This window comes from Trichomycterus rosablanca, chromosome 7 (assembly GCF_030014385.1).
Source record: "Trichomycterus rosablanca isolate fTriRos1 chromosome 7, fTriRos1.hap1, whole genome shotgun sequence".
NCBI lineage: Eukaryota > Metazoa > Chordata > Actinopteri > Siluriformes > Trichomycteridae > Trichomycterus > Trichomycterus rosablanca.
The window spans coordinates 31,281,816-31,297,009 of NC_085994.1; the positions used below are offsets into that span (position 1 = coordinate 31,281,816).

General features: G+C 41.3%; 1 protein-coding gene across 1 annotated transcript in view; it reads left to right on the forward strand.

Moving 5' to 3' along the window:
- Nucleotides 1-15,194, forward strand: part of usp11 (ubiquitin specific peptidase 11) — a 50,451-nt gene that overhangs the window by 19,719 nt on the left and 15,538 nt on the right. The window contains exons 12-15 of the mRNA XM_062999228.1: nucleotides 347-441; nucleotides 9,684-9,908; nucleotides 13,842-13,987; nucleotides 14,064-14,612. Coding sequence (XP_062855298.1) covers nucleotides 347-441; nucleotides 9,684-9,908; nucleotides 13,842-13,987; nucleotides 14,064-14,612 — 1,015 coding nt within the window. The remainder of the gene's footprint in view (nucleotides 1-346; nucleotides 442-9,683; nucleotides 9,909-13,841; nucleotides 13,988-14,063; nucleotides 14,613-15,194) is intronic.

Consider the following 15,194-nt stretch of genomic DNA (forward strand, 5'->3'; position numbering starts at 1 on the left):
CAATTTTGGTTGGGAGTGACGAGGATGGACAAGATTAGGAATGAGTTTATTAGAGGGACAGTGCGGGTAGGATGTTTGAGACAAAGTTGGGGAAGAGAGATTGAGATGGTTTGGGCATGTGCAGAGGAGGAAAGAGATTTATCTGGAGAAGGGTGCCGAGGGCGAGAGAAAGATTTATGAATGTGGTGAGGGAGAACATGCAGGTGGTTGGGCAAGGGGGAGACAAATGATCCTCTGTGGCGTCCCATAATGAGCAGCAGAAAAAAAGAAAGAAGGGTTAAAATTTTGTAATTATTTTCTGTATTTCTTGCATTTTTGATCAAGGTTTTGTCCCTTTTTCTAAAAGTTATTGGTGGCAGATGTGTTTAACCATCGCTTCTACAAGATCTATCACAACGATGAATCTCTCAGCTTTATAATGGACAGAGACGACATCTTCGTGTAAGCATGGGTCTTTCTGTTCATAAACATTTACATTGAAAAAAACGAATTAATTAATAGAATACATGTATTCTAAAGGCGTTTGGGACCCACCGCAGCCCTGGCGACGATAAAGTGATAATAAAACATGAAAATGAATGAATACGTATGCTCATGTTTGTTCCACAAAATAATGTGTACTCGATACAGATGAAAACAAATAAGTGTGCTAGAGCGTGGCTAGAGCATTCTAATGCACTAGCCAACCACAGCTGAGACCTTGCACTTTTAATTTTGAATCTCAGCTGTGCTAGCGACCTGGTCAGGCATCCATCAGAACCAATTGGGTGTATAAGAAAAAGAGGCTGTGTATGAGGGAGTGAGGTAAAGGAGATTTCCTGATTGCTGCTGCCAATGGGAGCTCTGCTGGATGATCAGGGGCGCCTGCACCAACGATTGTGTTCTCTCAACGTCAGGGCAGGGGTAGTGCAAGACGTTTGAAAATCAGGGGATTGGAAACAGCTAGATCGGGAGAAGGGGGGGGGGCATAAACTGAATATAAAAATGAAAACAATGTTATGTAAGATAACGACAAACTGAGTGAACAAAATACAGTGGACCCTTGACTTATGAATTTAATTGGTTCCAAAGGGCTGTTCTTAAGTCAAAATGTTCGTTAGTTAAACCTATTTTTCCCATAACAAATAATGTAAACCGAATTAATCTGTGCCAGACCTCCCAAACCCCCCTTAAAAGGTCTTTTTTTGTTACAAATACAACTATGTTTTCCCTTCATCTTAAATTATAGAATAGATAACACTGTAATGTACAGTAATAAACAACAATGCACAGTAGTACTGTACTGTACATAAAAAACGTGTGCTGTATCATACACCATGATACATTTCCTTCTTTTTTTATAAAATGTATCTACCAGAATTAACAATAACTCTCATATTTCTTAATTATTTCCTTCTTTATTTCAATAGTGTTGTATTTTGTAGGTGTTATTGCACGAAAGAAAGAATACTTTACTCAGCCGAATTCCTTCTTCTCTCTCACTCACTGTCCCCTCTGTCTGATACACAGTGACAGCTACTGGCAGGAGTAGTTATTCAACAACAGATAGTAATAGATTTGTTCATTTCTCACCACTAAGCCTTCTTTGCACATTCTTTGTGGACATTTTAATATTGAATTTTACAATGTTCGCTAACTGTATTACGTACAGACTAAAAATACGTCAGTTCCTGAATACGTATATATATACAGTGTATCACAAAAGTGAGTACACCCCTTACATTTCTGCAAATATTTTATTATATCTTTTCATGGGACAACACTATAGAAATAAAACTTGGATATAACTTAGAGTAGTCAGTGTACAACTTGTATAGCAGTGTAGATTTACTGTCTTCTGAAAATAACTCAACACACAGCCATTAATGTCTAAATGGCTGGCAACATAAGTGAGTACACCCCACAGTGAACATGTCCAAATTGTGCCCAAAGTGTCAATATTTTGTGTGACCACCATTATTATCCAGCACTGCCTTAACCCTCCTGGGCATGGAATTCACCAGAGCTGCACAGGTTGCTACTGGAATCCTCTTCCACTCCTCCATGATGACATCGCGGAGCTGGTGGATGTTAGACACCTTGAACTCCTCCACCTTCCACTTGAGGATGCGCCACAGGTGCTCAATTGGGTTTAGTCCATCACCTTTACCTTCAGCTTCCTCAGCAAGGCAGTTGTCATCTTGGAGGTTGTGTTTGGGGTCATTATCCTGTTGGAAAACTGCCATGAGGCCCAGTTTTCGAAGGGAGGGGATCATGCTCTATGTTTCAGAATGTCACAGTACATGTTGGAATTCATGTTTCCCTCAATGAACTGCAGCTCCCCAGTGCCAGCAACACTCATGCAGCCCAAGACCATGATGCTACCACCACCATGCTTGACTGTAGGCAAGATACAGTTGTCTTGGTACTTCTCACCAGGGCGCCGCCACACATGCTGGACACCATCTGAGCCAAACAAGTTTATCTTGGTCTCGTCAGACCACAGGGCATTCCAGTAATCCATGTTCTTGGACTGCTTGTCTTCAGCAAACTGTTTGCGGGCTTTCTTGTGCGTCAGCTTCCTTCTGGGATGACGACCATGCAGACCGAGTTGATGCAGTGTGCGGCGTATGGTCTGAGCACTGACAGGCTGACCTCCCACGTCTTCAACCTCTGCAGCAATGCTGGCAGCACTCATGTGTCTATTTTTTAAAGCCAACCTCTGGATATGACGCCGAACACGTGGACTCAACTTCTTTGGTCGACCCTGGCGAAGCCTGTTCCGAGTGGAACCTGTCCTGGAAAACCGCTGTATGACCTTGGCCACCATGCTGTAGCTCAGTTTCAGGGTGTTAGCAATCTTCTTATAGCCCAGGCCATCTTTGTGGAGAGCAACAATTCTATTTCTCACATCCTCAGAGAGTTCTTTGCCATGAGGTGCCATGTTGAATATCCAGTGGCCAGTATGAGAGAATTGTACCCAAAACACCAAATTTAACAGCCCTGCTCCTCATTTACACCTGGGACCTTGACACATGACACCAGGGAGGGACAACGACACATTTGGGCACAATTTGGACATGTTCACTGTGGGGTGTACTCACTTATGTTGCCAGCTATTTAGACATTAATGGCTGTGTGTTGAGTTATTAGTGTATCACAAAAGTGAGTACACCCCTCACATTTCTGCAAATATTTTATTATATCTTTTCATGGGACGACACTATAGACATGAAACTTGGATATAACTTAGAGTAGTCAGTGTACAACTTGTATAGCAGTGTAGATTTACTGTCTTCTGAAAATAACTCAACACACAGCCATTAATGTCTAAATGGCTGGCAACATAAGTGAGTACACCCCACAGTGAACATGTCCAAATTGTGCCTAAAGTGTCAATATTTTGTGTGACCACCATTATTATCACTGCCTTAACCCTCCTGGGCATGGAATTCACCAGAGCTGCACAGGTTGCTACTGGAATCCTCTTCCACTCCTCCATGATGACATCACGGAGCTGGTGGATGTTAGACACCTTGAACTCCTCCACCTTCCACTTGAGGATGCGCCACAGGTGCTCAATTGGGTTTAGTCCATCACCTTTACCTTCAGCTTCCTCAGCAAGGCAGTTGTCATCTTGGAGGTTGTGTTTGGGGTCGTTATCCTGTTGGAAAACTGCCATGAGGCCCAGTTTTCGAAGGGAGGGGATCATGCTCTGTTTCAGAATGTCACAGTACATGTTGGAATTCATGTTTCCCTCAATGAACTGCAGCTCCCCAGTGCCAGCAACACTCATGCAGCCCAAGACCATGATGCTACCACCACCATGCTTGACTGTAGGCAAGATACAGTTGTCTTGGTACTTCTCACCAGGGCGCCGCCACACATGCTGGACACCATCTGAGCCAAACAAGTTTATCTTGGTCTCGTCAGACCACAGGGCATTCCAGTAATCCATGTTCTTGGACTGCTTGTTTTCAGCAAACTGTTTGCTGGCTTTCTTGTACGTCAGCTTCCTTCTGGGATGACGACCATGCAGACCGAGTTGATGCAGTGTGCGGTGTATGGTCTGAGCACTGACAGGCTGACCTCCCACGTCTTCAACCTCTGCAGCAATGCTGGCAGCACTCATGTGTCTATTTTTTAAAGCCAACCTCTAGATATGTCGCCGAACACGTGGACTCAACTTCTTTGGTCGACCCTGGCGAAGCCTGTTCCGAGTGGAACCTGTCCTGGAAAACCGCTGTATGACCTTGGCCACCATGCTGTAGCTCAGTTTCAGGGTGTTAGCAATCTTCTTATAGCCCAGGCCATCTTTGTGGAGAGCAACAATTCTATTTCTCACATCCTCAGAGAGTTCTTTGCCATGAGGTGCCATGTTGAATATCCAGTGGCCAGTATGAGAGAATTGTACCCAAAACACCAAATTTAACAGCCCTGCTCCCCATTTACACCTGGGACCTTGACACATGACACCAGGGAGGGACAACAACACATTTGGGCACAATTTGGACATGTTCACTGTGGGGTGTACTCACTTATGTTGCCAGCTATTTAGACATTAATGGCTGTGTGTTGAGTTATTTTCAGAAGACAGTAAATCTACACTGCTATACAAGCTGTACACTGACTACTCTAAGTTATATCCAAGTTTCATGTCTATATTGTTGTCCCATGAAAAGATATAATGAAATATTTGCAGAAATGTGAGGGGTGTACTCACTTTCGTGATACACTGTATATATATAAATAAATATATATATATATATATATATATATATATATATATATATATATATATATATATATATATATTAGGGCTGTCGAAGTTAACGCGATAATAACGCATTAACGCATTCTCAATTTAACGCGATTATAAAAGATAGTGCCGTTAACGCAAATTCTAGTTCATGTTGAGACTTGACTGGTAGAACAAACGTTTTAATGTCGGACTTGCCACATAATGTAACCGAGCGTCGTAGTGTCGTAGTAACGCACTTGCATAATAAAGAAGCTGCCAGTCCTCCATTCACGTAACGCTAGGACGGACACTTCAAAATCCTCCTTTTGGAGTGAACTGGTTTCATTTTTGATCAATATTATTTACCATTGGCTCAGGTACATGTCAAAACAAATGCTTTGTATTTCATTGGTTTAACAGCCTCATTTCACTGCTTACAGCGCTACCACTGGCCAATCGGAGAAGGTCCGCCCTCTAAATGCTAGTCTGTGATTGGGTGGTTGAATTTCGCCCGCCCTCTCTGTTTTGTAAACACTCAGCTCTCATGATCAGGAACGCGGTGAAAATGCCAAAAAGTAAACTTTTGAGGCAGCGATGAACGGACCTAAATATGAAAAGACACAACATTTAGTGAGTAAAACAGTCATTTGTTATATAATTCTTGCTTGAATTGGTCAAAAACTCTGTTATATGGGTTCTGGATTCATTCTGTGTGTTGCAGTAGCATGTCCCCCTGTTCCTAATATGATGTCCGGCTTTTTGGGGTGTAATGTCCTCCTTTTTGTTACTATGAATCTGGCCACCCTAGTCTAAACACACTCAGTTCGTGTAGAAACGTCCATTAAACCACTGGATAGTATTACTGCCTAGTATGTGAGTGAATAAAACAGTTTTCTCTTGTCCCAGCAGTTTTTAACATCAGTACATTTAGCATAAAATGTGTTCAGCATTGTAATTGTAACATTTCACTTAAAAATCCTTGTTTTCTATAACATTTACACAGATTTTTTTTTTTATGCGATTAATCGCGATTAACTATATGAAATTCTGAGATTAATCGCGATTAAAAAATTTAATCGTTTGACAGCCCTAATATATATATATATATATACAGTGTATCACAAAAGTGAGTACACCCCTCACATTTCTGCAGATATTTAAGTATATCTTTTCATGGGACAACACTGACAAAATGACACTTTGACACAATGAAAAGTAGTCTGTGTGCAGCTTATATAACAGTGTAAATTTATTCTTCCCTCAAAATAACTCAATATACAGCCATTAATGTCTAAACCACCGGCAACAAAAGTGAGTACACCCCTTAGTGAAAGTTCCTGAAGTGTCAATATTTTGTGTGGCCACCATTATTTCCCAGAACTGCCTTAACTCTCCTGGGCATGGAGTTTACCAGAGCTTCACAGGTTGCCACTGGAATGCTTTTCCACTCTTCCATGACGACATCACGGAGCTGGCGGATATTCGAGACTTTGCGCTCCTCCACCTTCCGCTTGAGGATGCCCCAAAGATGTTCTATTGGGTTTAGGTCTGGAGACATGCTTGGCCAGTCCATCACCTTTACCCTCAGCCTCTTCAATAAAGCAGTGGTCGTCTTAGAGGTGTGTTTGGGGTCATTATCATGCTGGAACACTGCCCTGCGACCCAGTTCACCCAGGGAGGGGATCATGCTCTGCTTCAGTATTTCACAGTACATATTGGAGTTCATGTGTCCCTCAATGAAATGTAACTCCCCAACACCTGCTGCACCCATGCAGCCCCAGACCATGGCATTCCCACCACCATGCTTGACTGTAGGCATGACACACTTATCTTTGTACTCCTCACCTGATTGCCGCCACACATGCTTGAGACCATCTGAACCAAACAAATTAATCTTGGTCTCATCAGACCATAGGACATGGTTCCAGTAATCCATGTCCTTTGTTGACATGTCTTCAGCAAACTGTTTGCGGGCTTTCTTGTGTAGAGACTTCAGAAGAGGCTTCCTTCTGGGGTGACAGCCATGCAGACCAATTTGATGTAGTGTGCGGCGTATGGTCTGAGCACTGACAGGCTGACCCCCCACCTTTTCAATCTCTGCAGCAATGCTGACAGCACTCCTGCGCCTATCTTTCAAAGACAGCAGTTGGATGTGACGCTGAGCACATGCACTCAGCTTCTTTGGACGACCAACGCGAGGTCTTTTCTGAGTGGACCCTGCTCTTTAAAAACGCTGGATGATCTTGGCCACTGTGCTGCAGCTCAGTTTCAGGGTGTTGGCAATCTTCTTGTAGCCTTGGCCATCTTCATGTAGCGCAACAATTCGTCTTTTAAGATCCTCAGAGAGTTCTTTGCCATGAGGTGCCATGTTTGAACTTTCAGTGACCAGTATGAGAGAGTGTGAGAGCTGTACTACTAAATTGAACACACCTGCTCCCTATGCACACCTGAGACCTAGTAACACTAACAAATCACATGACATTTTGGAGGGAAAATGACAAGCAGTGCTCAATTTGGACATTTAGGGGTGTAGTCTCTTAGGGGTGTACTCACTTTTGTTGCCGGTGGTTTAGACATTAATGGCTGTATATTGAGTTATTTTGAGGGAAGAATAAATTTACACTGTTATATAAGCTGCACACAGACTACTTTTCATTGTGTCAAAGTGTCATTTTGTCAGTGTTGTCCCATGAAAAGATATACTTAAATATCTGCAGAAATGTGAGGGGTGTACTCACTTTTGTGATACACTGTATATATATATATATAGAGAGAGAGAGAGAGAGAGAGAGAGAGAGAGGGTTGGAGTCAACTTGTTCTGTAATTGTAACTGTAATAATCTTTCTACGCATCATAACTGTTTGTCATCTTTAGCAGCATTGGTCTTTCACACTGACAATGCATTCCAACACTATTACACTTCTACCATCATGTTTTGCTCTGGTATTATGTTTATTATGTAAACTGCTAAGTTAGCTTTATACCACATGTATCAGGAACCCTTTTTTTTTCAGAAAGTATTTCAGAATCAGAATTTCTTCTGCCTCATCAAGCCACAAAAAAAGCCTTAAGGGTCATTAAGGGTCAGTATTTTCCGGCAAGTGAGAAACCAGCCAGTATCTCCCTTTTTAGTCTGTTTTTTGAAGGCTTTTGCATCCCTTTGACCTTATCTAAAAAAAAATAAGGCTTGTAGTCCCATAGATGTTTGTTTGGATTCTTTTGTCAGTTCCTGAATGAGTTATTGATCTGCTTTTGACAGAATTTTGGCAGGGTGGCCACTTCTGGAAAAAATCATTACTGTTCCAATTTTTTTTCTGTTTGGAGATAAGAGCTCTAAGTGTGGTTTGCTGGAGTCACAATGACTTTGTACCCCTTTACAAAATTTTAGATTTTAAGGACCATGTTTTCTTATTTTCTCTGGAATATCTTCCAGTGTAGTCTGCTTGTTTTTTTATCCTAATTCACATTGCTGGAAAGGTTGTACTAAGGTGATGTTTGGATGTTGCAAGGCTGGCAGTTATTAAAGTCTTGGTGTGGGTTGATTCTATGATTTATTTTATTCAGATAATTAGTTACTTTTTTTTTTTTTTTTTTTTTTTTTTTTTTTTTTTTATACACAAGGTCAGTTGTTATTGGATAATGTTTTTCATTCCATTGTCATCAACCACTGCATCTTGATCGGGGTCAGGTTGGTTCACCCGGAAACACGGGGCACAAGGTAGGGGTCCCCTGGACAGGGCACCATTCCATCGGTTTTGGTCATACCTCATCATCAGACATAGCTAAGTATGTCTGTGTAGCCGCCCTACCAGACAATAGCACTGCTGATTTTGGAATCCGCATCTCAGCGCTGGCGGGTTAGCGTAATGGACCGCTGCGCAACCTGAACGCTGAATGATTTTTCTTCATTTATAAAATTGAAGTATCCACTTCAAACTTTATTTTGTTTACTTTGGTTTTCTTAAATTATAATAAATAATTTAATAAATTGTCTTACGATCCAAAAAAGTTGTGACTATTCAAAAATAGAAGGAATCAGAAGGTGGGAAAATAGTATGTAGGCTTATATTGATATTATATATTAAATTTAAATGCCTGTATGCATGGTACATTTAATAAAAAGAGTACATGATTGTGTTGATTTTAATTTGATTTGATTTTTGTTGGTAATGCTTGGAGACATAGAGTGGACTAAAAAAAAGATATGGATTTATTGGCATCAGTGCTGGATATAAGAGACTGCAATGGAAAGACCCCATAGCGACTTTTAATGAAAATATTGTAAATACTTGTGATTTTATTACGCAAGGCGAAAATACATCATGGACGAAGCAGCACTTGCTATCACACACACTTACTCCTTTACTTAATCACACCTAGGTGCAAGAGTAGGCAATCAAACTTCTGGAAGGTAGATGGAAGTGGATCCAAAAAATGACCACCACTTTTTTATCTTGGTCCGGGTTGCGCAGGGTCAGATTTTCCAGAAATCAATAGACTCAATGCAGTAACACACCCCCAACAGGAATCCCCCTCATCCCCCCTCCCGAGTTCATTACTTTCAAGACAATAAACAACAAAACCATGTTGAATTTTTAACTCAATAACTTTTTAAAGCTTTGGGGTGAGCTTAGACTCACAGTGAGGGGTGAGTTCACAAAAGATGACCAGGACCCTGGTAAATTTGGAAAAATTCTGTATTAAGGTGCCACAATCATATTCCTTAATCTGATTTTCCAGTCTCCTCAAGCAGTATAGAAGAAAACGCTTGGAGAGTGCTTGTATACTGGAAAGAGGAGTTTGTGTGAACAATTTATGTCTGCAGTAGTGCAAACAATTGTTACACATAATGAGAAGACGCTAAAGTTGTGCTAAAGTTACTTCAGTTAAATTTTCCACAACCTTTTTGACTCATCTTTACTGGGTGTCTCAATAACTGTGTATGTGTTTTCTGTGTGTGCAGCTATGAGCTGAGTAGTAGTACGAGTACCAGTAACAGCGGTGAGGATCAGGAAGAGAAGAATGCATTGCTTGCTGTGTACATGCGTGAACGCTCCCACTACAGGGTCTACAATTCTGGGGGCAGCAGCTACAGCATGTCACTGTTCGGCCATCCGTTGCTGATGGCACTTCCACAGACCGAGTGCAACACAGAGGATCTCTACAAGCACTTTCTCCAGCGGTTAGCGTAAGTTCTGTTGCTCATGTAAAAGAGGTTACTGAAATATTGAACAATGATGAAAAAACATTGTTTTCTTGCTCCTGTTTGTACATTAGCTTGGAGAGATGCTTATAGCCACTAGTTATTAGTATTGTGTATGTTTAAATACACTCAAGACTTGTCACATATACACTCACACTGTCTGCATATAAGCATTTCTTTATAAACTTTGCTGACAGGCGCTCAGGTGGCACAGCGGTAAAACACGCTAGCACACCAGAGCTGAGATTCAAACACAAGTTTAAGATGTCAGCTCTGGTGTGCTAGCGTGTTTTACCGCTGTGCCACCTGAGCACCTGTCAGTAAAGTTTATACAGAAATGCTTATAAGCAGTTAGATAAAGTATTGAGTGTTTATTTAAACATACACAATACTATACTAAACTAGTGGCTATAAGCATTTCTTCAAGCCAATGTACATACAGGAGCAAGAAAACAATGTTGTTTTCATTTGGGCGCCTACATGAACAACGATTGGCTCATTCACAGGGAGGGTGCCAAAGGGGATTTCTCAAAACTGATGCAATTACGACCTCTGCTGGTTGATTGATGGTGTCTATACTGAGACGAGGGATAATGAGGATCAGGGTGTGTCTCTCCGTACACAAAGCTGATCCACATATGAACTCCAATTGTGGTGAAAAGATGTAGTCGGCTACTGCACACGTTTCAGAGGGGTCGTGTGTCAGTCACGGCTCTCCTCAGTCAGGAGTGGAGGTCAACATCAGTAGAGAAGAAGTGTAATGCATTTGGGTAATTGGATACGACTAGTTTGGGAGGAATGTTGACAAAATGTTGACTGACAAAATAAGTGTCTAATTTAAAAAACCGGGACCAAGGGCTTTTCTTATTTTAGGTTTTCTATACAGTTCTGGAATGACACTTGAGTATGAATATGATTGATTTGTGAATATAGTAGTGTATAGTGAAAGACACTAATTTTTTGCAATATTTACTGCATAAGTTTAGGCCCTTGTCTTGATTTATAGATGTGGCCTAAGCTTGGCAATGTGGTTTTAGTGTCAAAGTTTGTTCACTTATAATGGATATAACTAAGCTTTAAATGATATCTATTGCTTTTAAGATGGTTAAGATCTGTGCTTTTAAATCAGGGGTGTCAAACTCATTTTCACCGAGGGCCACATCAGCATTATTGTGGCCCTCAAAGGGCCGATTGTAACGTATCCTGCTGTGATTGCAGTCTGTTGTTTTTCTTGGAGGCCGAATTCTGCATTTATATTGTCCTACTTTACCACAGACACGGCCTCATAACACAAGAGACGCACCGGTTTCTCTTCCTGAAGCACAAACTTGTTTTCACTTTCATTACATTTCCTCAATCTGCTTAATTTTCTTACTTATCTTCTTGTACATTTTAGGATCATGTGTAAATATGTGTAACATCATCTACTGGTGGGATGTGTCACTTTGCAGGTCACAAAATCAGCATGCATTTTGAAAGATGCAGTTTGTTTAGGATTTTACAGTGTATTTTTAAGACAATCATTCTGCCCTCACTAATAGTTTATCCCCCTTTCCCAGCTAGACAGACAGACAGACAGACAGCTCTCTTCAGAATACAGTCGGTTTATTTGCTCGCCAGCTGTGTGATACACTGTGTGCACCAGAATGAAGTAAAAATACAAACAATACAAACAATAAAGAACTTAATACAGTAAAGGCACACAGCTGTAGTCAAGTGTTCCATCTGGTACAATATGAGATTTAACCAAACGTAAAATAGCGCTAACGAGTTAAAATTTTGTGTAAAGATACTAATTGCTATAGTAACGGTAACAATTGTATTTAATTACGGTAAATTTGTAACTAAAACGCTGTGATATACTCACTAAACATTTACTAACAACTGAGAATATAAACACCACTACTTACAGACGATGCTTTGGTATTATACTGAAAGATAATTATTTGTATTTATTTATTATTGTTTACATTACTGACTACGCCACTTTGCGTTCTCTTTGCCGTAAAAGTCACATGGCTTCTTAGCGAAGGTTAAAGTTAGTTGCCATGACTACGATGTCACTGTTGTCTCTTAAAGGCGCAGGTGTCCTATTAAATTATAAGCGCGTCTCTGTAACGACTCGAACCATCACAACAATCATACAGTCGTTAAACCTCTCGCGGGCCACAAAAAATGACGTGGCGGGCCGGATCTGGCCCGCGGGCCGTGAGTTTGACACCCCTGTTTTAAATGATCAGATACCTGACAAGTTTGTAGACACCCTTCCTCATTATTAAATTCGGATGTTTCAGATACACCCATTGCTAATAAATGTATTCATTAAATTACATGATTATAACTTTGTGGCGCTCATTTAATAAAAGTCCTGTCCTGTTCTAACACACCTGTGCACAAAGCAATGTCCATAAAGACATGGTTTGACTTGGGTATGGAAGAGCTCCAACAGCCTGTGTTAAGTCCTGACATCAATCCCACTGAAATCCTTTCAAATAAAATGGGAACTTGATTTTGAGCCAGGAATAATTTTCCAACATCAGTGACCAAACTCACAAATGCTCTTTTGACTGATTGGGTGTCAAATCCAACAGACACAGTCCAAAGTCCTTCAGAAATAAGTGGATGGCCAACTCTATTATACACTGCCTGGCCAAAAAAAAGGTCACCACCTGGATTAACTAAGCAAATAGGTAAGAGCCTGCCATTGGATAATTACTGCATGGGTGATTGTTTCAGCTGGCAACAAGTTATTTAACCCTAACTGATACAGTGAGTAGCTTCTCATTTGTTAAACAACCATGTCAAAAGACACATCCTGTGGTCGTGGAAAAGATGTTAATCTGTTTCAGAAGGGTCAAATTATTGGCATGCATCAAGCAGAGAAAACATCTAAGGAGAAGCTGAAACTACTAAAATCGGGTTAAGAACTGTCCAACGCATTATTAAAAAGTGGAAGGACAGTGGGGAAACATCATCTTCGAGGAAGGAATGTGGTCGGGAAAAAAAATCTTGAATGATCGTGATCGGCGATCACTTAAAACATTTCCACACGCACAATGTGAAGGGAACTTAAGGGATTGGGACTAAACAGCTGTGTAGCCTTAAGAAAACCACTTGTCAGTGAGGCTAACCAGCAAAAACGGCTTTAATTTGCTAGGGAGCATAAAGATTGGACTCTGGAGCAATGGAAGAAGGTCATGTGGTCTGATGAGTCCAGATTAACCCTGTTCCAGAGTGATGGGCGCATCAGGGTAAGAAGAGAGGTGGCTGAAGTGATGCACCCATCATGCCTACTGTACAAGCCTGTGGGGGCAGTGCTATGATCTGGGGTTGCTGCAGTCGGTCAGGTCTAGGTTCAGCAACATTATGTGCCCAAAGAATGAGGTCAGCTGAATATACTGAACGACCAGGTTATTCCATCAATGGATTTTTTCCTCCCTGATGGCACGGGCATATTCCAAGATGACAATGCCAGGATTCATCGGGCTCAAATTGTGTAAGAGTGGTTCAGGGAGCATGAGACATCATTTTCACACATGGATTGGCCACCACAGAGTCCAGACCTGAACCCCATTGAGAATCTTTGGTATGTGCTGGAGAAGACTTTGCGCAGTGGTCCTAATCTCCCATCATCAATACAAGATCTTGGGGGAAAATTAATGCAACTCTGGACAGAAATAAATGTTGTGACATTGCAGAAGCTTGTGGAAACGATGCCACAGCAAATGTGTGCCGTAATCAAAGCTAAAGGCGGTCCAACCAAATATTAGAGTGTGTGACCTTTTTTTTTGTCCAGGCAGTGTTAAACCATGGTGTTAAAATGAGATGTCCAGCTAGCTCATGGTGCTACATACTGTAGCTACTTAGATTAGTGCAGCTGATTATTTTGTAAACATACTTGTCTACATCCATTCACAGACGGTACGTTCGTCAGCCAGACCCAGCTGAGGAAGAGGAGGAGGAGGAGGTGGAGGAGGATGAAGAAAATGGTCTTGAAGAAAATGATGAAGAAAAGGATGAAGAAAAGGAGTTATACAGCAGTCAGCCTAATGGACTAAGTGGAGGTAATGGCTTCATACTTTTGGATATTGTTATTAATATTTTTTTGGTCATGCCTGACCTTGCTATTCTTATTTGTAGAGGATAAAGAAGATGAGGATAAAGAAGAAGCTGAGAATTCAAGTCAGTGCAAAAAAGAAAAAGATGCACAGGACGCCGCGCAAAGTAGCGGACAGAACAGCCAATCAGAGGCGAGTCCTAATGGTAAAGAGGAGAAAAAAGAGGAGGAGGAAAAGACGAAGGAGGAGAACGTGGAAGAGGAGAAACTTGAAGAAGAGGAGTCAGGCAGTGAACCCGACGAACCCGACGTCAGCGCAAAGGAGGGCCAATCGGCATCCAGCAGGACTGACACGAACTCCCAAGATGCTGTTGATGGTAAGCAGTGCGCAGAAGAGAGTTCTGGGAAGGAGGATGAAGAGGAGGACAGAGAGGATGATGAGCCCGCCGCTCAGGTGAATAAGAGGACGATGACGAGTAAACATCGCTGTGCTCAGAAGAGGAGGAAACCACTCTTCACCATCCAGACTGTAAGCTCAAACGGTACCACAGAGCGAGGGATGGGAGACGGAAGCAGCACGTTCTCTTCCTTCAGCTTAGAAGATAAAGGGATTTCATTCTCTCCTTTTATCTGTAAGTGTTAGCCAGTATTAAATTTCTATATTTCAGATTTAAAAATTTTTACACTTGGAGACAAAGCACCTGTGCAGAAGTGGAAGCCTCATGTGCGATTCCATGGAAGCATGAGCGAAAAAGAAGGAGTTGAGGACTGCACACATGTTGGAAGGGGCATGAATGCAATCCTCAACAGCGGAAGACTAATTGGCTATGCTAAATCAAAAGAAAAAGGAAGAAAAATGCATAAATAAATAGAATCCTTAATTTCTTGGTATAAAAGAGAGCATTTAAAGAACAACATACCAACAGCACGTGACAAAGATGATAGACTGACATGAGAATTAACCATCCTTCCTGCTGTGAATATAACCATGTAAGCACAGCGTAAAACAACTAATTACATTTCAAGCAAAGACATTACATACCCTAACATCGGCTTTTATTTGGATATGAAGCCTTCAAAACTGGTATGGATAAAGAGGTTTCACCTGTGTGAATAGACCACTGAAGTCGTGTCGTCATATTGTAGTCCACGCCAGATTGTTATGCCCATATTTGGTAACCCGGGTCTAAGAGAAATTTTGAATGGGAAAAATG